Source organism: Perca flavescens, chromosome 4 (assembly GCF_004354835.1).
Source record: "Perca flavescens isolate YP-PL-M2 chromosome 4, PFLA_1.0, whole genome shotgun sequence".
Lineage (NCBI taxonomy): Eukaryota > Metazoa > Chordata > Actinopteri > Perciformes > Percidae > Perca > Perca flavescens.
In genome coordinates, this window is record NC_041334.1 from 35,089,018 (window position 1) to 35,116,783 (window position 27,766).

The 27,766-nt window shown below is 40.4% G+C and overlaps 1 protein-coding gene across 4 annotated transcripts in view; it reads right to left on the reverse strand.

The window, feature by feature from the left end:
• Nucleotides 1-6,869: 6,869 nt before the first annotated feature.
• The window catches only part of sema3fb (sema domain, immunoglobulin domain (Ig), short basic domain, secreted, (semaphorin) 3Fb), a 59,592-nt gene continuing 38,695 nt past the window's right edge, over nucleotides 6,870-27,766 (reverse strand). For 2 of the 4 annotated variants that reach the window (XM_028576282.1, XM_028576280.1), the window contains 13 exons: nucleotides 27,559-27,652; nucleotides 24,742-24,861; nucleotides 24,343-24,482; nucleotides 23,050-23,164; nucleotides 15,470-15,539; nucleotides 15,176-15,320; nucleotides 14,728-14,950; nucleotides 13,532-13,620; nucleotides 13,351-13,392; nucleotides 12,214-12,371; nucleotides 11,774-11,841; nucleotides 11,348-11,481; nucleotides 6,870-9,707 (listed from right to left, as the gene is read on the reverse strand). In XM_028576282.1, the coding sequence (XP_028432083.1) occupies nucleotides 9,234-9,707; nucleotides 11,348-11,481; nucleotides 11,774-11,841; nucleotides 12,214-12,371; nucleotides 13,351-13,392; nucleotides 13,532-13,620; nucleotides 14,728-14,950; nucleotides 15,176-15,320; nucleotides 15,470-15,539; nucleotides 23,050-23,164; nucleotides 24,343-24,482; nucleotides 24,742-24,861; nucleotides 27,559-27,652 (1,872 nt within the window). In that variant the 3' untranslated portion in view covers nucleotides 6,870-9,233. Of the gene's footprint in view, nucleotides 9,708-11,347; nucleotides 11,482-11,773; nucleotides 11,857-12,213; nucleotides 12,372-13,350; nucleotides 13,393-13,531; nucleotides 13,621-14,727; nucleotides 14,951-15,175; nucleotides 15,321-15,469; nucleotides 15,540-23,049; nucleotides 23,165-24,342; nucleotides 24,483-24,741; nucleotides 24,862-27,558; nucleotides 27,653-27,766 lie in introns of all 4 variants that reach the window. The other 2 variants (XM_028576281.1, XM_028576279.1) reach the window with 1 other exon arrangement.

A 27,766-nucleotide genomic window follows, 5' to 3' on the forward strand; every position in this document is an offset into this window, starting at 1 on the left:
ATTATTCTGTGGTTAATGCGCTATGTACAGCACTTTGGTCAGTGCGAGCTGTTTTTAAATGTGCTATAAAAATAAATTTTACTTACTTACTTACTTACAATGTTAGCGTCTGTGTAGAACAGTTTCCATTTTGAAACGTCAAAAAATCCAAAAGCATCAAGGTAGCATCAACCTACAGTTATTAAGTTTTGTATTATAAAACAGATTAAATGAGGTTTTAGAGGATCAGTGGGAGAAGACAGTGTAGAAGACACACTATGCATTAGGATGCTGGGAAACAGATTTTACATTTAAAGTGTATTAATAGTAAACTGTTTTAATGAAACTTTTCCAAAATCAATTACCTGCACAATATTGAATAGCAAAAATCAACAGAACCTACCAATAGTAATATTTCATAGCTGACTGCAACACTTTATATGAATTTAAATGATGTAATGTAAAACCACTAGTTCCAGTGGAAGGTAACTATTTACAATTAGTTACTGAAGTACACTTTTACGGTTCTTCTACTTAACTTTATACTTTGACTCCACTATAATTCAGAGGTAAATACTCCTATTACTGTTTATTCCACTACATTTATTTGACAGCTACTGTTACTGTCAGTGGTGGAATTTAAGTACATTTACTCAAGTACTGTACTTAAGTACAAATTTGAGGTACTTGTACTTTACTTGAGTCTTTTCTTTTCATGTCACTTTCTACTTCTACTCCACTACGTTTCAGTGCCCGTCTGGCCACGCTCAAAGTTGCCTAGATCACCTTTCTTTCCCATTCCGACATTCTAGACCTGGAACACACCCCTAAATACATTGAAGCAGCTGATTGGTTGATTAGATAATTGCATTAACGAGAAATTGAACAGGTGTTTCTAATAATCCTTTAGGTGAGTGTATATTTTATTGTAAATCAAACTACCCAAAAATATATTGCCCTACAAGTACAGCTGAAATGATTAGCTGATTAAACACTTAGCTGATTGACAGAACTGTTTGGATCGTTTCCTGTTTCTAAAATGTGAGGATTATTTTTGCATTTTACTTTTACTACTTGAAGTGCATTTGTTCTAATGATACTTACATGCTTAACATTTTCAATGCAGGACTTTTACTTGTAACAGAGTATTTTTTACAGTGTGGTATTAGTACTTTTAATTAAGTAAAAGGTCTGAATACTAGGGCTGCGACTAACGATTCTTTTCATAGTTGATTAATCGATTAGTTGTTTGGTCACTAAAATGTCAGAAAATGGTGAAAAATGTGGATCAGTGTTTCCCAAAAGCCCAAGATGATTCCTCAAATGTCCAGTTTTGTCCACAACTCAAATATATTTAGTTTACTGTAACAGAGGAGAGAAGAAACTAGAACAATATTCACATTTAACAAGCTGGGATCAAAGAATTTTTTACTTTTGTCTTAAAAAATTACTCAAACCGATTAATCGATTATCAAAATAGTTGCCAATTAATTTAAGAGTTGAAAACTAATTGATTAATCGATTAATCTTTGCAGCTCTACTGAACACTTCTTCCACCACTGGTTACTGTTCACCTTTCAGATTAAGATAGAAAATAAAAACATATGACATTAAACACAAGGCACTGTTGAAGTCAGTTTAAACCATTTTGGCTTATGGCACCTTTCAGTACAAATGAGTATTATGAGCTGTTTGCAGTTCCACCAATGAGACATTTGCCCTCTATAACAGTTCGAGGACCAATTGGGTAAAATTATTATTAAAAAAAAAAAAAGTAAGATTAGAGAAAAGTCCAAAATCATTACATGACCCCCACATTTATTCTTAAAACTAGCTCCACCTCAACCAGTATCAGTATCAACTATATTTCTGCATCAGTATTAATATAATTAATTACAAATCTAATTAGTCACAGGAGTACTTTTAAATGCTTAACAATGTCAAATTTAATGTTTATGTCATACCAGTAATCACTATCTCCAGATCAATACAGTGCAGAGACTTTATTGTTGTTTAGAAGCAGAGAAATGCGCTGTTTCAAGAGGTCCTCCATGTGACAGTAGGCCATCCAGAAGCTTTTTAATCCATCATGGAATTACAGTGTCTTCGTAAAATAAATAAATAAATAAATAAGTATGAATACAAAAATCAAGTCACGTCCGCGACGCTTCAACCTAGCCTCGTACTGTGTTTTTAGCATTGTAGCTAACACCACAGTAGAAAACTTCCAAAGAGGGCTTCAGTGTGAGCAAGCATAGCCCTTCCAGAAGTTTAGTACTCTGGCCTGGAACTTCAGTGACTTTTCGGAGACTTTGCACAATAATTCCAGAACGATAAATCCACGACCAAACGGTTATTTAGTCATCTTTTTGTATGAAAATGGATCTTTCACCGTTAGTTGCCACCATCTTGGCTACTGACTGTTTTGACTGATGGGTATGTCGACCAATCACATTAAGTGATGTCAGGAGACAGGGAGCTTGCTCAGCCAATAGATATCCATAACCTGACACAAGCAGGAGGGCCTTGTATGCAGTGTGTGTGTATTGGAAGCAGACACAGGCAGGCCAGATGAAGCCATGGGTGTGGAAATGAGTTTGATTCTGTCTACCTGATGTCTAATATCAGACAGAAAATGCATTGAAGATAACACAACTAACTTTATGGTTAAAAGCGAATGGACTTTTCTAGGGAAATCTAAATAGTTATCATTTGTGTTAGTTAAAGTGTTTTTTGTTGTTTCTTGTGATTGCCAAGACTTGGGATGACAATTTCCAAAAGCCAAAAGGCTTACACATTATTGTTCTCTGTGTGATTTCAATACATTTCTGTGAGATTCAATTTCTGTGTAGTTTTTTCTTTTGTCTTTATAGTCATATAACAATGTATACATGTATGTGACATCCCTGCAGCATACATATCCTGATAGCCCGGGCTGCCCTTAAAAAAAGGATGTCTATAACTTGATTGTGCATAACAGGGTTGAGGTTATAGAAGCATTATTACACAAGGATACCAAGTACATTTTACTGATAATACTTATGTATTTTTACTATAGGATTTTTAATTCAGATTTGTAATGGATTATTTTTAGAATGTTATATTTGTACTTATACTAAGTAAATTATCTAAGTACTTCTTCCAGCACTGACTATTTCCAAATATTATTCTGCAAAAAAATGCTTCAAGCTATATAACATCATGGTACAAGCTGTTACGATTTCATACTTACTGTATGGGCCTGTTTATTGTGCACATTTGTAAATGAAAATCCTGCCATCTGCTGGTTGACAACATGTAATGCAGCTGTAAGCAGGACTGCTGCTGTCATTACATAGAGGCAACAGAGAGCAGTGTTGCTCCCTCTTTTCTCTAATTTATTTTAGAAGGCACCGGTGGTCGACAATGGCTATTCAACACTTTCCAGAGAGTCTCATCTGCACATGGTTATTGCATGAGAAAGTCTGACAATATAAGAACTTGTAGTTCATCAAGGCCAGAATATGAGGTGATGCATCAAATAAAACAGCCAGTCACTTTAAGAGCTCCCCCCTCTGTAATCCAGTTTGTGACAAATCCCAGGTTGAGGCCTCAAATTAATGTCAGCTCATCATGTCATCAATGGACTGAGTTTAGTATTTAAGAGTGGCCAGGTCTGTAGGTCTTCAGAAGGATGCCTGTGAACCAGTTTCATGGCATGCCAAACTTCTGCCTCTCACTCTCCAACTTTTGCAACAATGCAGTAAGTGTCCGACAGCTCTCACTGTGAGAGAGATGAAACAAGTAACCACAGAATGCCACGACTGCCTCAGAGCCACCGAGCACCAGATTGGACTCAACGATAAGACAGACCCGGATTCCACATCTGAAAAAAGTCTATTGAATGATGGTAGTTATGCCATTGCTTGTCGTTATGTCATGTGATATGCCACTGTGGAGATAACGCTCCACAGAAATACATCTCTGTTGTGTTGTAAGAATGGTGCACAGAAATGTCTGATCAGATTCGGTTGGGTCAACCTTTGTTGTGGGTAGTTTTGAATTTCCAAAATGTGGATCAGCCTCTTGGTTTTAAGCCAGTTTCTAATATAGAGGCGGAGATGGCTGGATTTGAAGTGATGCAGATATAATTTTAAGAGCCACTACGGGGGAGGCTGACCCTGGATTGTCAAACTCCCACCCTGACTCTCCTCGTCTGCTATGCTGCTCCTTAGTAAGGATCAGATAAGCTCCGTGAACAGAGCTCCGTCTATGAGGAAGAATGAAAAAGGGGACAACAGAATTCTCTCAAACCCACATGTCATCTGATGCTTGGAATGCTCTGTGATGGTTTTCCAAACCATCTGACCTTTTTCTGCTTTGTCCTGAAACAAACCCCTGCTAAGGGTAAAATGGTGTCTCCAGACATGTTCTCATCTTCACTTTTTACACTATGTCATCGGGGCTAAATTGAGCAATTCTCTTTGTGGGAAAACGTACACATTACATGAAGAGCATATTCAGGTCCCCAAACAAGGATATACATGCATCACATTTTTGTGTGAACACAGCATTAAACCCTTTAGTGCTGGATACAGCGCTGACATGAGGTTATCTTCTAACATTCTAATACTCCATGTATTCCCATCCTGTGCTCTTCCGTAGAGGTGTTTTACCTTCTCTTTCTCTCCTCTCTGCCACTTAGCTCTGTATTGTTATGGGAGAATGGGAGTCAATCTTGGTCTGATTAAAGGCCAATTCTACCATTAGGATTTTAATGATGGGCAGAAACCCTGATGAGCTTGAATGAAGCACACTACTCTGATCTGAAAACAGCCTGTTTCCCTTGGGTGCTGTGAGCCAGACTTTTGATAGTGGATAGATCGTGATAGTCGGAAAACATGCAGATTCATGGAATATTGGTCAGTAGATGAACAGAGGATAACAATGGTGGTAGTAGCACTACTACTACACTTACCATTCTGATATGTCTGCTAGTAGCCAATTTTGGTACACAACAGACTGGGTCTAGGTCTGACTGATGCCGGTTCAGACAGGACGCCAAAACTGTCCTGTCTGAAGCTGAACATGTATGGCTGAATCTCTCCGATGTTTCTAGCCATCTTGATGTGCACTGCTCTTTTATCGGTCAACCTAGCGCAAGGAGCGGTGGTGCGCAAGACCAGATTCAGAATTTCTCAATGAGGGAGAAGTATAGTATTTTTACATACCTTAAAACTGTGTCTGGGGGAGGACTTTAAAGGGGCATTGTCATTTCCAAGGGGAAGAGTACTAGAAGACTTTACTCCAGAAAAAGTAACATTGCTTTAAAGACATTTTACTCAAGTAAAAGTACACACCATTTTAATGTTAACTAGGTAGTATTTGTTTAGGTGATTTAGCATAGTATTTACTTAACACCTGACACACAACAAGGAAGACTATTAATCTGTTTACTACCTGATATCATTACATTAATGCTACTTAAATTCTTGAGCGGAAAAACTTGAAAGTTTCCAAATCTGTTTTGCCTAAATAAGGTCTTAGGAACACCAGGCCGCTAAGGTAATGACACACCTGATGCCTGGGGACCCTACTCTCTTCCCATTGGCTGGCAGAGCTGGGGTCCCCAGATGAGAGGTCTGCAGTTGAAACCTCTGAAAAAGGACTGCGATGCAGGCTCCACACAAAAGAACTTTTTTTCATAGGAAAAGCACAGGTGTTCTAATAACATCACCGATGGCTCTGTTCTATTCATGTGTCCTAGTTAAACCACGACAGTGTGATAGTGAGCCACTGAAGCGGCTAAATGGATTTCAGCCATGATTCATTTCTTACTGTAACATGTCAAGATGTCCTCCATAACAAAATGACCTATTTATTGTAGCCTGTAAAGCAGTGGTTCTCAAACTTTTTTCAATAATGTGGTGTGAAATATTCTCTGTGCCAAGTACCACCTGACCAGCGCAAAGCAGTTTTTTTGGGGAAAAAAAGCCTGTATAAAGAGGTACATTACAGCGATGCACCACTGACTAAACAACAACTTTGTAACTGAAAAACATTTAAATGCTACTTCAAATGTTTAAAATACATTACTAAATTAATTTACTATTATAGTATAATCTTTTCAGGGAATTATACATGACTGATATTTTTAAATTAACATATTTAAAAATAATCTCACATACCCCCTGCAGTGCTCCAAAGTACCCCTAGGGGTACACGTACCCCCATTTGAGAAACACTGCTGTAAAGGACAAAAATAAATTAGATTTTCATAAGAGTATGTACACGATACATCTAATGTCTAATAAAGACAGAATACATCATAAAGTCCATAGCTCAGTTTTGTCAATGGCGTGTTAAAATATATATATATATATAAACAAAAGTCAGAATTCTGAGATTAAAGTCAGAATTCTGAGAATAAAGTCAGAATTCAGATATTAAAGTCAGAATTCTGAGTATAAAGTCAGAACTCAAATAAATGTTTCACCAGTGGCCCTAATTAGTACATTACTAATATATATATATATATATATATATATATATATATATATATATATATATATATATATATTAACACTATTTAGTTTAAAATGCAAAATGGTGTGTTTATAGTAATTTTCCAAAGGCTGAATGTCTCTGGACAACTTGCTGAGAAATTAATATTGATTTACAACCCTATCAATCTCCCACAGGTATATTCTGATTATCTAGCACTATTGAACACTTATTAGGAATTAGGAACTTGAATAATCAATACCTGTCAGACACCAGAGGTAAAGACACTGATAGAAAAAGATTGCACATCTCCTCCTGTGCCCTTTTGTTGGAGGTGTTTTACCTTCCAATAGTTTCATTACAAACACAAACGCAATGTGTATATTTTATACAAATGTGCATACATATCTCTTTAACAGGTACAACTTTATTCCAAGGATCCAGAGGGTTCTGGGCAGAACATGGAAAACATCCAGTATCAAGCCAATCACAATGAAGGGGGGGAGCATTCCATTCTTATAAAATATAGAGCTTTAATTTATTAGTCAGCAACAACAATGGAAAGGGAAGATAGAGTAATTTACACAAGTCATTACAAGAACATCACCTTTGTGCATTTAGTTTTTTTCTTTTTTTCCATAAAGTCTGATGATGCAAAAATACAAAACAAACAAAAACACTCAAAAACTACAGACACGTTTTTAAAAATACCAACAAATTGTACAACCTTTCTTTGCATTTTTTTGCTGTATAACCCCTGGTCTCGTTTGGAGGAGACAATCTGGAGCTGTAATTGATTCTGGGAATGCAGACAGACATCCCAAATTGAGGAGCAGATACAGATACCTCTGTATGAATTATGGATGCATCTTCCCAGAGGCATTCAAGACAGTCTCAATACAAGGTAGACAGGGCGTATTAAAAGCCTTGAAATGTCAGAATGTTATGAAAATTAATTTGCACCTTGTTCCAGATATTTTTTTCTTCCCATTCAAATATTTCATATTTTATACGTCATTATTTTTCACTTGCTGGAGAACGGCTGTACTAATGTTTTTAATAGAGCAAAACATTTGAATCAATACAACTATCATTCACATTTTAACAACAACCCTCTCATCTCAATCCAAACTGCCTTTATCTGCATAATGGATTCGCCGTTGTGTGATACTTTCCCTATTTATGTGCTATACACATACAGTACATGAGATAATTTCACTTAATACTCTGCCAAAGTCTAAATAAATGTCAATGAAAAGATGCATCATGCTTTAAACAGGGTATATTTGAAAAAAGGGGCATTTGTTTTCCCCATTTCCCTGTAACGAGAGCGTCCCTCAGAGACCATACTGTACACCCCTAGAGATGAAAAAAATAAAAAAATAAAAACGACCACACAGTATCTTATCAGAATTACAGTACAAATACAGGTTCATGCACATGATGAAAGCCAGCTTCCCAATATTTTGGTTAGTGTCACAACATTGTTACAATGCTCTGTTGTGTATATGGGCAATCATTTTTTTTTCCACACATGAATGTCAAAGGAAGAACAAAAGATGTCTCGAGTGCTCAGAGCTAACAACTGCTGCCTGATCTGGGCACCTCTTTCATCTTGAATTGAATTCGTTTTTTTTTTTACAGAAGTCAACTATAACTTGCCCGTGTGCTTGTTTGCATTTGGCCCCGGCCAATGTCCACTGAAAGTAAAAGAATAATGCCCTTCGTGCAAAACCTTGACCCTTTATTGCACCTCAATCTCAGTTCAAAGGAGGTATGCATTTGAAAATAACCCAGCCACTATATTTAGATATAGATTTATTCAAAACTGATCTGATGCTTGCTTTTCTTTTTTAATCTATGTGTATGTCATCTATGTATTTAAACGTCATGGCCAGAAGAAGCTGCAGGTTACTCAAAGTAGAGTACAATTGAGATTTAAATACTCAGAATTAGTATCTGGGCTGAGAAGTAGCAAAGATGCCGCATCGTTTTACAATCAATCCTCCAATCAGGAAGGAAAAAGAAAGGTGGCAAGAACAAGTTTGCTATTAAAAGGCCCAATTACACCAGTGAAAATATTTGAACAGTCATCTGTACGTCTGGGTTTCCATGAAGAAAGGATTGTCTCCCCACAATCACTGGGACCATGGGTCGATGGTCCCATGGCAATATTAAGTCACTGTCCGCATGCAGCCATGGGGGGGGGGGGTTGCACCACAGGAGTTCCTGGAGTGTCCAGAAATAAAAGAGTCCTGGCATCGCGTCAAAGCAAGCATGACAAAAACAGAGATCCCATCACCCCTTATCAACAACTCATTTCCCCGTTAGAGCTTTTCAAAGCTCGCTCCTAACAGCTTACATGCCTGATAACACATTCCAACCAGTCGCCGAGGTCATATGATGCTGACAGATAAGTTTTGTAATGACAGTAACTGCAACAATAAAATTAACAACATCATTAATAACAATAATATTTGCCCCAAAGGTACCTATACACAAAGAGCATGTTTTTTTCTATAAGAACAAAGAAATCCACAGAATGATACTATATACAACCTACAATAAATACTGTGTATCATATATCTTACTGTTTGAGAGGATGTATGTGGGGTTTTGTTTGTAAGCCTCTTTTTTTCTCAGTTTTTTTTTTTTTTTTTTTCTTGGTTTGTGGATTTTTTTCACGTTGCTACTCTCAATGAGTCTCTCCCAGTTTTCACAGGGTGGGAGAAAGGGTGGTTGAGGGTGTTTCAGACACAAAGCTGGGCTCCTCATGTCTCTGCCTCCTCCTGCTCCTCCTGCTCATATTTCTCCTCCCCCTCCCCTTCCCCCTCCCCATGATGCCGACGGTTGCGGGGCTTCTTCTGCTCCTTGAGCTCCTTCAGGTCTTTGGCCTTGAGGGCACCCAGCAGCGGGTCTCCGAACTGCCAGTAGTCCTGGCAGTACTGATTGATCAGGCTCATCTCTGGCTGGCTCAGGATGGTCAGCAGGTCCTTGTACTGGCCTGCGCTGGGGGTCCACTGGGTGCTGCCGGCGTGAAGAGAAGACGGCACCAGCCCTCCTCCGCCCTCCACCAGCACGTTGTTGACGGCCCGGCTCGACAGCACCACCAACTGCAGCTTGACCAGCATGTGTTTGAAGTTCTTCTCCGTGGCCGTACATTGGTACATGCCGGAGTCAGAGGGCTGCAGAGACCGCAGGAGTAGACCTTGCTCTGTCTTCAAAATCCGACCATCAGAACGCATCTGCAGAGAAAAGCAGCTCATTAAAATACCTGTGATGTGGCATCCTGTGCATTATGGGTATAATGCAAAGCTATTATATGTAGCTGTTTAACTGACAAGCATTTCTGTATTTGTATCTGTATGGATGTATAGTGAAAGTGGGGCTTACACAGAAAGTTGTTAAAAGAGTCTGAATCTGATGACTTTGAGCCAAGATCAGAAGTTATACGGAGTGTCTTTTTCTCTGATTTCTAAATGAAATTTACGAACATCTGAGATCTTTACACCACTGTAAAGAGTAAGTTATCGCCAGTTCCATTTACCTCGGAACTGGGAAGCCGGAGCTGGGAATGACGTCACACCCGAGTTGAATGCGTTGCATTTACAAGTCGGGTTTTCATTGTTTTCACTAGCTCTAGCCAGGTTAGCCATTGTTAACAATACTAGTTGATAACAGCACATTACGCTGTTTTTTTTGTACATACAAACAGCATAACAACATGTCCACAACAAAGTTGGACAGGACTGTGTGTACAACTGATTTAGTGAGACACAAATAAGACAGAAGTGTTGATATCCGTACGTTACTACAACTTTCACAACTGTTAATGCACAGGGCATCCATGTTGGATTTTGAGCTCGGGGTTACTCGGTGGTTGTCCGAGTTCCCGAGCTCGGAAATCGGAGGTCAGGGGGCGTGTTTCTGACTATGACCTCAGAAAATCCGACTTCCGAGAACAAATGGAATGCACTATTAATGGTGTGTGTATGATGTCTCTGGGTTCAAATTTGACTGAGTTATGACTCTGGGTAGTGAGACTTTGTTATAGCAAATTGTGTCTCTCAAGTGACAAGTCAGTGAGGGGAGAAGGGCAACGAATATTCCTACATCCGTTTCTTCCATACTGCCTTGGCCTGTACGGTGAATTTATCACCATAAAAAAATCAATTCAAATATTATATATACAGTTACTCTACGTGTAACTCTATTAATTCATCTCTATCTGTACGTCCACACCCAGGAATCTGATTAGGTGATGACAGCTTTTAAGCTTAGAATCAGATGTGCGAGGCAGCAGCAAAGTCGGCTCTGCCTGTGGGAATAGAGACCATCCAACAGAATAGTCAATAAAAGAGAGTCAGCAACACTACATAGCTTCACAATAAAACATTAACTACTGCATCAGGGTTATATATTTCATAGCAGAGGGCTTTTTCACAGCTCCCCTTTATGTGTCCTTCCCTTGGGTCTGAGGACAGTCAGCGGTCTGTGTGAGAAATCAGGCATCATTCAATCAGAGCCTGAATCACTTAATGGTGTTAACAGAGAATCGGAAAAGAATCACACTGGAGTCATTTTTCAAATGTGCCATACTGCATATAATTCTCCATCTCTCCATGACAACAGAGTAATAAAGTGAGAAAGAAATACTGGCCCCCGCCACATATGGATATGTCCAAAATACATTTTTCATGTTCATCTGGTGAAATGCTCATCCGCCACTAACCCATGCCAGTAAAGTTCAAGCCGACTCCTTACTTTCGGGAGGTTTATATTGTGCGTTATGTTAGATAAATATGAACGTGAGTAAACTGCCCACTAATACAATAGGCTTATATAACCAGAATAGTTTTGAGAAATACACAATGTTGCAGCTCACCTCTTTCCTGCGGTCACTGTTATCTCTCTGCAGATGCCATTTGATGACAGCATGTGGAGAGCGTGCCTGACACTCCAGGAAGGTACTACTTCCCTCCACCCCATACTGCACCATCTCCAGAGTGTTCTTATTGGCTGCAGGGCAGAGAGAGAGGGGGGGATTTCCATGGCAACCAAAACACTCATTACCATAAACTCCTTTACAACCAAAATCTTCCCAAATCAAAGTCTTTTAAAACAACACGGATATCACAAATTACCATAAAGCTGCCAGAATACAGTCACATAACAATGAAACTGTGAACCATTAGGAGCAGCAAATAATGGGATGTGTCATTCATTTCAACCTTCTGAGTTCATTAATGAACAAATGTACTGTAGAAGCAACAGAACGAAAACTCAGGAGGTTGAAGAACAGACTTCTTACCGTTAGAGTTAAAGCCTCGGCATTGGCGGATGGGGTTGCCGTACTTGACGTCCTGCCTCCGGCTACGTCTAAAGGGGTCAGACCAGTATTGCCGAATAAGGAGAGAAAAAAAACATAAAGCAACCGCAAGCCATTCAAAGCCATTCCACAATACACAAAGCCATTAAAGTATTAAATTTAAATGGATCCAACCACAAACCACCATCCCCTTACGTTATTACAGGTATGTGGATTTACATCATTTACTGGATAGACTTTTAATATGACAAGTACATTATTTATTATTTGTGCGTGGACCACAGTTTACAAACCACATTAATACAGCCAATCAGCCATCCAGGCAGTCTAATTTGAGCATCATCATTTAACACACCAATTGAGTCATTCAGTTAGGTATAATGTTAGTGTAAGCTCATGCTAAAACTGCTTTTGGTGCTCACCTTTTCTGCGAGGCGGAGTAACGGGAGCAGGACTTTCCATCCCAGGCACAGTAAGGGTCTCTGGCCAGACAGCAGTCAGCACAGGCCTCGCCGTACACATCACACCGGTGAAGAGCCAGCTGGGTCAGCCCTAACACTGATGACACATACAGCTGTTGCTGTTGAGAGAGAGAGAGAGAGAGAGAGGATGGAAAATGGTGTTATACACAACGCTACAGTACACATCGATATTGGAATTGAAATAAGGGAAAGAGAAAACATCCTGAGTTTTACTTAGGACAGATGCACTGAGCAGAGCTAAATGGAGGCAATTAATGGCCATAGTTGAAACTTTCAATAGTCAATTTTCAGTATACATATAGTATATTTAAGGGTTAACAAGTTCAAGTGCCCAGTATTCAAAAACTACATTCAAATCGCTACAATTCAAGAAGCTCAATTGGGATCTCAAAATGCAAGTCAAATCAAAATCTGGTTGCTCAAAAATCAAATTCAGACACTAATATTCTTCAATATATGAGATTTAGTCCTGGACATCTGGGATACCAGGGATGAGCAATCAAGCCTGGGTACTTGAATGTTCAATCTGAGTTTGGGAACCCTAATAAAAATATATTTTTCAATGGCTTATGTGTTTCAAATCTTTTTGACTATTATTTGCTTCCATACAAACACTTCACAAAACCAGATAAATGTAATGAGTTAAGTGTAAACTCTTATCCTGCACTGTGCTGAAACTGCAACAGGCCCTGGATCATCTGGGAGAATATTGAGCTCATATCTATCAGGTTGCCATCATATTTGTAAAATCAGCAGTTTGAAATTTATCTGGCAGGCTGTGTGTAACGCAAACTCTCTTTCTGTGAAATGATGTCATAGCATGTAGAAGAGGCCAAGTATTTTAATCACACTGAAAGACAACACAAAATTCTAAGTGTCTTTCCCACATTTCTCTCTTCATTTTCTCCCACAGCTTTTTTATCAATTATAAAGGGAAGTAACAGTTAAGCACATCCTTATGTATGTGGTATGTGACCTTTCCAAACTGCATAATGTAATTTCCTGTCTTTGGAAGATGGTTTCTTTTCTCTTTATGTTAGCGAAGGTTAAGAAAATCACTTGCACAGACATGCTTACTCTTTTGGATGAGATCTTCATTGTTGTAATTGGAGTAGGGACCTTGATGGAGAAAAGAATACATTGTGAGTAAGGACAAGGAATTTATGACAAAATGTGCAAGGTGTGGGTGTGAGAACATAGATGGAAGTGCAAAAAAGTATAGTAGAAGAACAGACAAAAGGGGGAAATAAAAGCTTACCTTGAAAACCTCTACCTCCTCAAGGACCAGCTCCTCAGTCTGCAGGTCATCTCTGGGCAGAACGATGACTTTCTGAACTGTTCCCTTGTCTGTGGAGGACAACACACACCTGTCAGCTACATACCTGCAATCTCACACCCCTCCGCCTGTCAACAGCCCCTTGGATTTCCATTTTATTCTCTCAGCAGCCTCCAACAAGGGATAATCCTCATATCAACAGGCTCCACTGTACTCTTCACCTCTGTTACGTGGCTATCTTTGCTTTAACCTTTACTCAATGACATGAAGCTCCGTTCCACTTAGTGCACTTCTCACTGCCGCCACCGTGACAAACTTCTTTTATAATCCTCAGCTCCCTTCTTGCCTTGAACTAATCATCTGGATGCCATAAAACATTCCCCGGCATTACCTAGCATGTTTGATTTCTGTAAAGCGTTAGACATTCCTGTGAGCAGGATACCTGAGATGTATTATGACTTCTGCATTCAGCCCCAATGTAGGGCTGAATGGCTGCCTCTGACAGCAGCTGAAAGGACACACATTCCTCCACAGTGGCCCGCCATCGCACACAAACCCATTAGTCTCCTCCCCGTAATGCACAGATGAACAAAGAAGAGGCGTCATATGCAATATGTGAGGGCTGCATCCTGTGTGGTGGCTGCTGCTGTCATACTGGGGCCTTATTAAAGGTTCAAGGCATGCAGACAGACAGATAATCTCTCTTACACCAGTGGGCAAGATTAAGGTGATGGATGTCCTCCTTCTCTTCTTCTTACCCCGTTTCTTTTCTCTCCCTCCCGCTGTTGATCCACCCTTGCCCTCCAGGTACAAATCTCCTGTTGTTTACTTCATGTGAATAGAGCGAGGTACAAACCCTTTGATTGGTTAAATTTCCACTCAAGCACAAAAGGCAAGAATGCGTTTCTCTTAATGATGAATGATTGCAGGGGAGACAAGCCCTCCACTTACATGGGATTTATTTCCATTGGGGGAATTTTTTCTCCATTTTTCAGCTTCTCACTGACACTGTCATTCACCATTCTGACTCTGATCAAAGGGTTCACGGGTGAAAGACTGACACGTAAAAAAAGAACCCTTACAAAGCTGCGATGATTTAATAAGCAGACAAAAAGCAGATATTTGGCTCCTTCCCTCATTACTATCATACAACATCAAATGTATTACAAAACACTCACCAGTTCCTAGAAAGAGCACTTCATAGTTGCCATCTGCAGCTGTCACCTGGTCCACAGTGATGGTGGTAAACTCATAGTCCACATTGGTTCGAACCACCAGGGGGCGCTTGTGTATCGGGTACACGGCATTGTACATGGCAGGGTGATTCCTCATGAAGTTAATCACTTCATCTGGATAGTCCTTAGTGGACTTCATGTTGGGGGTGAACGTACCTCCAGGGCACTGAAAGAGAATTAGAAGCGTCGTAAGCCATGAAGAATAACTGACATAATCACATAAAAAGCATATTTGAGAGCCTGTCTTACAGTATTATTCTGAGTTTGGTAATACTGACGCCTGCATCTTGTTCAGATGGTTTCTATTTGAGGTCTGAGTCAGTGAAAAGCTGCTGTTATGCCAGCTTGCTGTGGGATTCGTGTGTGGGGTCATTGTGGATTTAAAACTCACCGTGCCAGGTCGAGGGTAGGGGATCTTCCCAGTGTAGGCCACCCACTGGTAATTGGGACCCTCTTTGTGGGCGAAGGGTCCATTGAAGACCATGCGGATGTCAGCCATGGAGTAAACACAAACTGCTGAGCCTTTGAAGACAGAGCTGTGAAAAGACAGTAAAGGAAGAAAAAGGTCAAGAAAATGTATCTTGCAAAATAATGGGGGTGAAAAAAATCAACTTGGGAAATCTAGATCAAAACAGAGTCTATTACAGGTGTTGCGCATATACAGTATGCATTTCAGTCTACTTACCCAGAGACAGAGAAGACGCCATATATCACAGGATTTTTTGTGTCCTGTGTTGGTTGGATGTAAACATCTCCTGTAACAGAATAGAGCAGGGGTCGGCAACCTTTTTGATATGAAGTGCCCTTTTCAAAATTTCTTGTTTATTAGTGTGCCATGTTAACATTAATTTTTTTTATGACATCACATCAAAATGTAATATCCAGGGAATCTGTAATAATCAGGACCTTGTAATTATTATTATTATTGTATATTATTATTATTATGGAAACATGGTTTTAGTATGCAGTCCTGATTGGTGGAAAATGGGCTGGCAAAAATATCACTGTCAAAGAGCCTGAAGTGAAAAGTTGTGGAAAAGCCCAGCTTTAATGATGAATGGACTGATAAGCAGGTCCTGTATGCCTCATTTTCAATGAAATGATGCTGTGGCAAAATAATAATAACACAACCAGCATCATTATCAAGAATGAAGAACAGGAACATAACGATTGCGTCATTCACGTGCATATTAAGTAGCCACATGTATTTGTTTTGGTCTAATAATGCATCCATATTTACCGCTCCAGCGGAGAGGATGGTTTCTTCAGACAGCTTAAGTTTGTAAGAATTTGTCCAAATTTCAAGATTCCCTGCAAACTAAGAAAAATAGACTACAAACCGACAGCTTTTCTTTTAGCTTGTTTTGTAAAAATTAGCTATTTGCAGAGTAGAGCTGTGTTTGCGTAAAACAGCGCGGTGGACAAGAGTGGACTGAGCAGACAGAGCAGATTGAAATATCGCTTTCTATATGTTGATGCCGGTCTAAACAGGTGAGTGCATTGATAAGTATTAACTTTTAACTCATGAAGGTTTAATTGTAGCCTAACGAGACTAGCGTTAGTTCATCTGCCCCAGCGGCCGTTGGTAATCCTCTTTGTATTGTTCCCAGTCACAGATATGAGTCAATCAAACTACCGTAAATAACAGGTCGCGCACAGGCGCCGATTTATGTTTTCCTCCGTGGGTGCTCACACACGCACACCGTTTAAAAAAAAAAGTAGTCAACAATGTTTGCATTTCAGAACCTTAGGAAATGGACAGCGGCCGACATGAACACACACGCCGTAAAGTAAGCTAGCTTTCAACTCAGGACAGCGCCACTTCTCACAGATAGGATTGGAGATGAGAAGTTTAATCAGCTTCGTGGGAAATTATAAATCAATGCCACCGACATGACCAATCACACTATGACAGACGCTCCACTTAGCACCACCTGCAATGTTTAATATTAAATTAATATAAAAATGAACTGGCAGTCTGGCACACGTGGGTGCTCAGTATTTTTCGTGGGTGCTCCGGAGCTTGAGCACCTATGAGGTCGGCAACTGTGAACGTTGTAATTTGGCATGCGGATGAGAGAGTGCTTCAGCATTTCAACCATGATTTCAACACATCAATAACTCTCTTGCACACACATTGCCAGCGCGCCATTGGTTAAGGTCCCGCGTGCCCATGGTGGCACGCGTGCCTAAGGTTGCCGACCCCTGGAATAGAGAGAAATGACGTCAGTGCAACAGAACGGGTGAAGGAAACGTCTCGCTCCACAGCACAAGCACTCTTACTAATATTTACACAGTTTTCAGTCAACCCAACCTCTCTTAGCCAGAGAGACCTTTAGGTTACACCTCTCCGGAAGGAGTGATGCACTAACAAAGAAGCTGAAACTTCATCTTTGCTGGAAACACATGGAACACACACTACTGGATTTGATGAACAAAGCGGGATCTTATGTTAGTTTTTTATACTTTTAAAATATTATAAGTTAATTATATATAACTTATATACTGAGTCCCTGAAATCCATAATTGCATCAAAAGAGTAAAGGTCAGGGGTTCATGTGAAAATTTGTGTGCTGCTTATTAAATGTCAACGTGTAAATGTGACTAATTGCCTTCAGCTTGGCCACAATAGTTCATAACAAGACTAGGGGCCCTATCTTGCACCCAATGCAGCACAAAGCCTGATGTCTTTGCTAGTTTAAGACCGACGCAGTTGTCAATTTCCCGTCCAGCGCCCGCGTCGTTTAAATAGCAAATGCACCTGCGCCCATCTTTGCGCCCATGGGCGTGCTGGTCTTACAGGGAGGGGTGTTCAGGTGAATTTTTGCCGTATTGCTATCTTGAGGCAACGGGAAGTGATCGCGCCATTGACCAACAAAAACCTGGTCTAAAGTCAATAGCGCAGCATTTCATTGTGAATTAGTAAAATGCACTTAGGCTTGTGCACAGCACGCCTACACTATGCTTGTTACACACACACACACAGGGAAGCGCAGCAGCACACAAACATGCAAAAGATTACAAATAAAAATATTACGGTGCAAATCCGCCATCATAATAGTAATGCCCCAAGGTCCAAACACGCCTGGCTTTTAAAGGTAATGGGAGATGACACTTTGATTGGTTTATTGCATGTTATGCCCAAAACACACCTATGATTAATGAAGACACTAAGTACAACCCTTTTGAACCATGCGCCCGGCACACAGACCCTTTTTTACGCCGTGAAACTGCGCCATGCGCTTCACGCCATGCGATTAGATCATTAAAATAGGGCCCAAAGAGTCTACAGCCTGCTCTGTTGCTAAATCCTGCTAAATGTTAATGTCAGCGTGTTAACCCGTGCATAATGGCAATGCTAATATGCTTCTTGGAAGGTATAATGTTTACCATGTTAAACATCTTAATTTAGTGTGTTCGCGTGCTAACATTTGCTAATTAGCACAAACAACAACATACAGCAGAGACTGATGGGAATCACATTAATTTAGGAGGTATTTGGTCCCAAACCAAAGTATTGGACATATTCAAATGTTGATACTGTTGATGGCAAAAAGTGAATAGAAACTAACAATCTAATAGAAAAAATTAAAAAAAAAAAATAAAGTGAGTCTCTTCTATCCAGACAGACCTCCTGCCATTCTCATATGCTGCAGACGGAAACACTAGGTGTAAAACCACAGCAATCGACTTTGTGCAACAGGAAACTGAACAATGGCATCAGGAAGGACACATAATGTGAAGGTTTCATTGCCAAGATACCACCATCACAACTCAGTCTTGAGAGGTTTTATCATCTAACCTCAACAAGGCATTCAAATCCAGGACTCAGACACAGAGTATCAAAGAGTCTGGTTCTCTACAGTCTAGACTGGAACAACGTGATTGCTGAACCACCTGAGACTGCTCCCGAGGAGAGAGAACATTTTAACTTTTCTTCCTGCGTTCATAGTTCATGTCTTCCACTTCGATGGGAAGGAAATATATCTTCTATCCCAAAAGAGAACTACATCATATACTCATAGGCCAATTCTGGAGGTTTCTAAATCCCGATCGCTCACACACACTGTCCTCAGAGCTCTGACATTGGACATTTTGATTATCCTTTCGTTGATACTAAGGAAATGTCCACAGCGACAAATAGAGGAGCTAAACATGTGATGGGTGATAAGTCTCTCTCCTGTTCGGTACCTGACCTAAATACAAGTTCCAGGAGGCACATTGACTGCAATAGGACAAGGGCCTTCGGTATGAAATGGAGAATGCGCTCCCAACCTAGTTGCGCAGGGAAATAACGGAGTAAAGATGTGATTGGTGAGAGATTCAACAAGCAAAAGAAAGAGGGATGAAGCTAAACAATATGACTATTAGAGCTTGTGGGAAGTGTGGAAACAGAAGGAGAACTGATCTATGCATCCAAAAAAAGTATACCCATTCAGATTTATGCACTTGCAGTTCGGTAAAGACCAGCATGAGAAATTAGCTGTCATGCTGCTATGCAGATAGAATGATATATGGAGGAAGTAAGCATTGTCTTTGAATTGAACTGCTGTGTTCTGGTCCTGTCCACATTAGTGAATCTGTACAGTCTGGCCTTCCTCTGGGGACTGTCTACAGCCTTTAGCTCATTCCTAGAGAAAAGTATAAAGCTCAAAGATAGCAGGCACACATTGTCCTTATTTCTCCATAGCTACCAAATTCCCCAAAGTCACACCCATACACACACACCAACATGCCGTCCTCCACAGCAGCCACATCCGGAGCAGTGAAACGGTCATGGGGTAGCACGGACGTAGCACGACTGGCTGCCATTGGTGTCACACAACAAATGATCCTTGTCATGACATACAGCTGTTGTTCTGCAGAAATTAACAATTTGCACGCCAGAACACATAAATGTCCGTATATTTGTGGACGAGATACCTCCGAGGCCAAGATAGAGCTACTGTCATGCATGGTATACAGTCGCTAAAAACAGATCAAGCCTTCAGGAAAACATGGGAAAAACAATGTGATTTGCAATAAAAGCTATCCTGACAGAGCAGTGATGACTTAGCTCCAGGGGATGTTCAGTTCGGAAAAGATCCAACACTTTTTCCTATGTTTGTATGGCAATACAATCTCAGCCGCCATACATTCCATTTCCTCTAAAAAGATTTCATTTTCTACTTTATCAGCCTTTGTGTTTTTTTTTCTTCTTTTTCTAAATCTGCTGTCTGTGCCTAAGTGTCTCTCCTTCTTTCTCAATGTGGGTCTTTTATCTTGCTCTCTGCCTTATAATCTCTCTAGCTATTGATTATAGACTTGTTTTAAAGCGTTCCACATCTAAAATGCAGCAGCCCCTTTTTTTTCCTTTTATAAGTTAGTGAATAAAAAAATCATTTTAACACTGTGTTTTAAATCATTGTGGGTCGTTTAAGTACAAGTATACAGGTGGAACCAATAAGTGCTACATATACCAACTGTACAAACTCCCCAGGTCGCAGGCGTGCTTTGCCATAATGCATGTCTACATAAGACTATCAAACCAGGAATCCAGCTGGTCTGGATATTTCAACACATTTCTCAGTAATGACTTGTAGAGTTGTTTTATTAAAACTCTTATAGAAAGGGGGAAGTTTAAGAATCTCAGAGAAGCATGGCTAACTGATCTTTTTGAACTTGTCCTGGCTTGAAACAATCTTCAGCTGTGCAGTGTAATGCATCCACAGTGCCTCCTTACTACATGCCGTATGTAGACTCTTAAACATGCACTATGAGTTCCTGCATGGTTTCAGCGCAATTTAATTTTTATCTCAAATCGGAGGCATCTCTCCTTGATCCGCTAGCTGCCTGCCCCCTGAATACACTGTGAAAAGTCCGTTCTCGGGACAGGGGTCGTAAACGTCAAACAAACACTAGGGCACAGGCTGTGCACCAAAATACAACAAACCACTCCAGCCAATCACCGACAAGATGGTTGGGGGTGGGGGTTAGTGACAGTTAGTCAGTTAGTCATGACGGTTACGGAAACATGGCGGGAGGGACGAGCTTGCTCTGTTTTGTTTGGTATTTACTTGGAACATCAACAGAAGTGACCATGCAGGAACTCATAATGCACCTTTAAAGAAGCTTACTGTATAAGCTTTCTTGCCAAGAGTTCGATTGATACCACTCTCATATCTGGGTAAATATGAAGCTACAGCTAGCAGCCAGTTAGCTTTGCTTAGTATACATACTGGTTACAGGGTGAAGAAGCTAAACTTGCTACATCCAAAAGTAACACATTTGACTTTCAGCACCTTTAAAGTCCAGCAAGTGTGTAAAATGATTCAATTTATATGGTGGGATATTTCTTGGCACTGGAATCCTGGAAAACATTGTAATTTTGACGCTTTCTACAGATTAAACAAAACACATAATGTAAATTGGTGAGCTTTTGACATGCTGGTGGGTAAGCTAAGCTAAGCTAACTGTCTACTGGCTGCATCTTCATATTGAATGCACAGAGTCATGAGACTGGTATCAATATTCTTGTCTAACTTTCAGCAAGAAAGCGAATAACTTTATTTCTCAACATGTCCAACTATTCCTTCCTACATTTAATGTGCATTCAATGTGCAATAGATGAATAACAATTTGTCCTTGAGAAATCCTAAAATATCTATTTCCCTCTGTAAACAAAATCACTCCATCAATGTGAAGCTATTAGCATGAAACTCAATCATACCCAATTTACTGTCCCCTCTAGGAGTCCTTGGCAGGGACGGCTTCTCTTTGGACATGTCCACAGTACCCTGTCATGGTCATTCACAAGCCTGCTCCACTACACATTTACAGACTTTTTCATGCAATATCCGTAAATCCATCGCCAGCGCCAAACACTGACGACTATCCAACTCTGTCACAGAACCACTCTGCGCAGCACGCCATGTCAACACTGACCTGACCAGTAAAGACAGAAACCTCATTTGTATAGACAGAGTAAGCTTATTTGCACTCAGAACCGCTCTCACATCTTACATTTAGGTGAAGTGGCTGCACACACAAAAAGACCACAAAGATTTTAAGTGTGTGTCACTTTTTCAATTGCTCACAGGATAAAATATATGTCATCTGTAAAAACACTGCAGGCAAGTCGAGATAAAAGCAAGGAATGTGTCAGACAGATAAAGAGACAAAAAACTATCATCAAATTCAACAGGCATGGCACTTTTCATTCTTGAGATTAGTTCAAGAGCAACAGTTGCCTCACGCATCAGTCGCCTATCACTATTTGGCTCTATTTTAAACCAGTGAGACAGAAAGGGAAAGAGCTTCCCCTGGAGAGGCTTATAGTCTCACACTCACAGACATTCCTGCTTGGTGATCTGATCTGCCCACCATCAGAACCCCCCCCCCCCCCCACACACACCACACCACACACACACACACACTTTTATTTAAGACATCTTTAAAGCAGAACACAACTACAGTGGTGGGATTATGTGTGTCATTCTCATTCCAGTACTCTGTATGGGCCATGTGATGGGATGGAGTGGCCTGCCATATGGGCCAGTGACTGAGCTCTGGTGTGCGTGTTTGCGCAAGCACACTCTTGGCAGGTGCTGCAGTAGAAACAGACCCTGCAGTAGACTATTCTCTACCCAATATTTCAGATTTGATCATACATGACAGGAACCTGAAAATGAATATGTCTCAAATAAATCCAGTCGTGTCATTTATGCCTTTTTTTCTCTGCCATTTGATACCTACTGTCAAAATGATTAACTGCACAAAGAAAGGGTAGAGTTTCTTAAAAAAAAGGGTGTAACAAAAGTTCTTGACTTTAATAAGACAAATCTTTCTGGCAAAAAGCTGAATTTCTATTTTAAGACGAATTTCGCTATTCCATGTTACAGATTGACACAGTGTTTTAATAAGAGAATTTTATGTAAGAATTTGATGCCTTCCTAAACATCTTTGGGTTCTGGACTGTCAGATAAAGCAAGCAATTTGACATTAATAGACAAAATTATCACACAATCAACAGAGAAAATAATGTGCAGATTAATCAATAATACTAATTAGTCGCAGGGCTAGATATGTAGGATGCAATCTGGCAAAAGAGCAGTGAAGCAGGAGGAAGAGACATCACAGGGCTGACAGCCCGTTTGATTGACAACGAAGTCTATACAACACCCCCACCCACACTAAGTGACCTACAGATCACCACTTCAACTGAAAATAGGGAAGAGAACCACAGCATAATCTCAGTTTTGCAGGCGTTAAGGTCTTTGTACTCACGGAGCTCGTCAAAGTGCGTCTCCATGCCGTCGGCCCCTGGCACAGAGCAGATGAGCCTGGCCTTCAGGAAGGTGCTCCACTTGTTAACCAGACAGCAGTGGCCTCCGTCATCATTCTGTATTTGAGAGGGCGGTGACACAGAACAGTTTCTCCATCATTTCGCTCATACTCACATCCTTCTCTGTCAATGAAAAAAACAAACAGGTGGAGCCACCCACACACACTATACAGTACATGTTGGTTTGCAAAGCCAGGAAACTAAAAGGAAGGGGGGGGGGTGGGGAGGTGAGATGGTAAACACTGTCTCTCTCCTATTTAGACTCTTCCATCTGTGTTGGAGCAAGGCCAGAATCTATCCCAGTAAAAAAGAGCTGAGACCAGTATGTGCTTTAAAGTCCTCCTCCATAATCAGCATATTTGGAGAAAGCATGCACTGTACTGTATGTTTTGATATTTCATTTTAAATGGCGGGCGTAGGCTTCACATTCTTCGTGCACTTCTGATGAATCCCATTTTGGGAGTTGAAATGTTTTCATAAATTCCAGTGTAATTCCGGCTGAGTGTATTTTTGGTGATGTGCGGGGTGCAGATAGTGGCAGTAAGAGTATCCAGATGTGTGGCGAGGTAAGAATGACAGGACCGGGTCTCCGGAGGCCGTGGCAGAAGCCACCGAGATGGTGATGAGTGTTTGTGTGCCGGGTCAGCACCTGACCCCTTCAAATTATTACAACGGTGAACAGCTGAGGCAACGAACACACGTACGCCACATTTTCTCACTCATACCCGTGCTCATACACCCGCTGTAACGCTCGCATATGCACGCAAATCCATAATGGAACGCATACACTCACACTCGCCGTATAAATACTATACGATGCCCCGCGAGCTATCCGACAGACATTTGTTGTTATTTGTTTTTGTTGCTCGGCTCACTTTATATTTGCAGGGCAAATCGGCTTTTGTGGAGGAAGTCTAGTTTAACTGAGAAGGAGTCTAAAAGAGAGAGGCAGTGAGTAATTTGCTGCTATGTACACTAAAAAGCTCAAGTGTTTTAGGACTACCATGGAGAAAAGGTCAGAAGATCGCAGGGTCAGAGGTCAGAGGGTAACCTCCCAGACAGAGGGATGCATTGTAGACAGGAAGGTTAAAAACACATGGGGATTCCAGCACGTCAGCGTTGGCCAAATAACTGGTTTGCCTCGGAAGTCTCCAGCCTGTTTTTCATATCGATGCAGGTTTTCTTTTCATTATGTTTATACCCCAAATCAAACACACTTCCCACTGTGTACACACCAGGCAGATGCGTCCTATGCGAGACTGGGTCACAGGACTATGACCCATCTCAGAGGACTTCTCCCGGAAGAAGAAATACAGCTTGTCGTCATTTCTCTCTGCGCTGTCGGGGATGAGTTGTACGTGGATGAAAGTGGGGTCTGTGGGGAGAAGAGGTGGTGAGTCAGGCGGAGGGTAAATTTGGGAAAACATCTGGCTGAAACCTTTTATAAACTGTACAGCATTTCCTGTTTATCACTTGTTGAGGGATTCTCAACATACGTATATGCAAACGCCAGAATCTTTTCATTTCAGCTATACATGTGAAACCCTGTTTGTATATTGAAAAGGCAGTCAGGAAGGCTTCACACACTGGGTGAAAGCGGGTGTATCATTTATAGGCATAAATAGGACATTTACCATTTAACCATCTGGAGTTGTACTGATCTGTGCGCATGGCAGTCTTTGTCCCCAAAGTACGGAAAATGGCAGAGTCTGTTCCCATGAAGTCAACATAGACCCCAGCATACAGTTCACCATCTGAGAGAGAGAGAGAGAGAGAGAGAGAGAGAGAGAGAGAGAAACAGTTCAGTTTAGTGAAACACCAAGGGTTTTATTTCAAAATGTAAATTTAGAACCAAACATCTCAGGACTCTTGATTCCAAAATACAGAAGCTCAGCGTAACAAAGTCATCATCTACACATTTATCTCATTTAGACACAACGTGCTAAGGTTGATAGGTTGATACTATCCCTCACTCAAGATGCAAGTGGTCAATCCTCGAAATTATAAGAATGGATAATGCAATTGTAATTTGGTAGGACGTTTCTGGAAAGGACTGTGTAATTTGTTTAAAAAGGAAACATTGTTTAACTGATTATTTGCCTACTTGTCCTGTCCACATTAGAAACGAGGCAAATTAACCACTAGATATTCGCAGTCATTACAGGCACTACTACTCAGCGATTTCACACAGAATTTAACAAAAGCCGACTACCGTGGATTCTGTTGGTTGAAATGATGAATGTCATCAGCAGATTTTATTATGCGCATTTAGCTTGTGTGAGCTAATGCAAAAAACACAGAATTTGGTTGAAAAGTCCATCTCCAGTTTCCATTTAATTCATTTCAAACAAGAAGTCAGAAAAAAAGTCCTAAATATGTGGAAGATGGCTACATACTGTATATAACAGAGCTAATGCTAAACGACTGAAGACATGCTGAAGCTACACGTGCAAAACATTTCCATGTTGAAGACATGGATATATGGAATATCATTGTCTGTGTATTAGTTACCCCTAGTGGTATAGTACAGAATTATGAACAAAATTGTGATTGAAATGTTATTTTAACAGTCAATTAAGAAAGACAATTAAGTTTACAATAATAAATCTGCTTGGGTTAAAATGGATTTTAATTATTTACTTCTGTCATTAAGATGTTAGTGTTTCTTTCAAAGAACTTCCTGTGGAAATCAACCACTTGTAAACCTCTCCAAACAATTAAAGCACTGTAACATTTTCTGGCTCTTAAAAGCTAAAATAAATACATTGGTGTTTACAATATTTTCTTGTTATTAGTATCAACGTATATTGTTCTTATATTGTTCTTTCCAGGGAATTTCCGAGGAAACCACTAGGAATTTAGCGGTAAAATAAAGCGAAAACAGTGCTCAAATTTCTTGAAACAGCCTTCACACGCACTCCATAAAGACATAAAATATGAGCACATCCATGTGTGCAGACTGACAAATCCATACAACAGTCTTGTTAAGCCACAGGAAGGAAAGGTGCTGGTCCTCCAGCTGCTGTTAGGGCCCCACTGAAGAGCAGGTGTGACTGTCAAAGCTCTCAGTGATGGAGTAAGCAGACAGCAGGAGGTAGAGCAGAGGAAACAAAACACACTGTCCTACCACCATTATATTCAATGTCATGGTCCTCATCAGCGCTGTATGAAGATTGATGAAATATCATTAAAATGTCCACGGACGATGGATTGTCTAATGTGGTGGAGAGCTGAGCAGTCAGCGGTCAGTGCTAAATCTATTGTTGTGGTACAGGGTTCTTAATCCTTATCAGCACTAACTACAGTGTTCCTTCTATGATGCTAACTGACGTGGGAGATAAACCCATCTTGGATGACAGTACTGGTTCCATACTGGTCAGCTGGCACTGTGCTAATGTGGGAAAGCAGTGCCAGTGATTTACACCCGCTGTCTCACCCCACAGAGAGAAGATTGCCTTTCACTGGTGGCAACTGTGTGGTCTGGACCTGACTAAGTGACCCTGTGCGAAGGGACAGAGGACACTGCCTTCATGAATGCTACAACAGATGATGAGCTAAACTGAGCCGTTATACATGTAAATATAATATAACAGGATGGATAGATAGGGAATATAAGTGGGAATACACTTCCTCACGGAAATAAAGTAGATTATTGTAGTTATTTTCAATATTTTAGTTCACTGAATATTCTCCAACATTAGACCCACGATATGATACTAACATAAGTGTCTTTAGGCCATCATAAGCCTCCAGAACAGCTTTGATGCTCATTGGCATTGATTCTCCACCTAAAAGGAATGAATATTGTCCTTAAATAACATTTCCTCACTGAATGATTCTTCCACATTATTTTCATAACCATCAAACCATTTAATGAGTCTGCATTCATTATGTTTCTCCACTCATTTATTCAGTTTTTCCCTTTCATTTGTCACCCGTCTGTAAATATAATGGTATGTAAGTATATAATTGTTTAACTATTAAAGCATGTGCAAATAATTCAGGCTTCGTGGGAAGTAAGCCCTAGTAAATTTGGGAATAAAGATCATTTAATCTTAAAATAGTAATGAAACCACTGAAAAGCAAGTATTTTGATTGGAAGCCACTAATTCCCCAGTGAGGGGTTCACATATTATTGTGCCCATCTCAACCCTAACAAGGACATATTCCTTAGGATATAATGATTAGGCGACTGGACTAAGCAGCTCAGTGTGGGAAATAGTTACAGAATGGAAAGGACACTTGGCCTGCCATTCTTGACCTCTTGCGCAATGGCATACAATAAATGTCTTCTGTTAACAAAGTTTGCCAGAAATATAAATTGTGAGCAGAAAGAAGGCCATGTAAAGAAACGGGAGATACAAGATGAACAATCCATATGGGATGAGACTGCTGGGCCTGACTGTACCCATGCCCACGCCCTCATGTGACAAAACCCAGATTATACTCACTGATCAAAGCTGACACGCTGTTGAGATTCGGGTCGTAGGAGCACTTTCCCTTCCCAGATTCCACTTTGCCTGGCTCCAAATGGAAGATTTCTTCCTGAAATGGAAAAATCATATGGAGAAGGCAATAAATTCAGTACTCTTCATCTTGTCACTGTGATTCCCCTGTGCAGGGAAAATGAGGCAGGGAATGTGCTTCCTCTGACTCCTG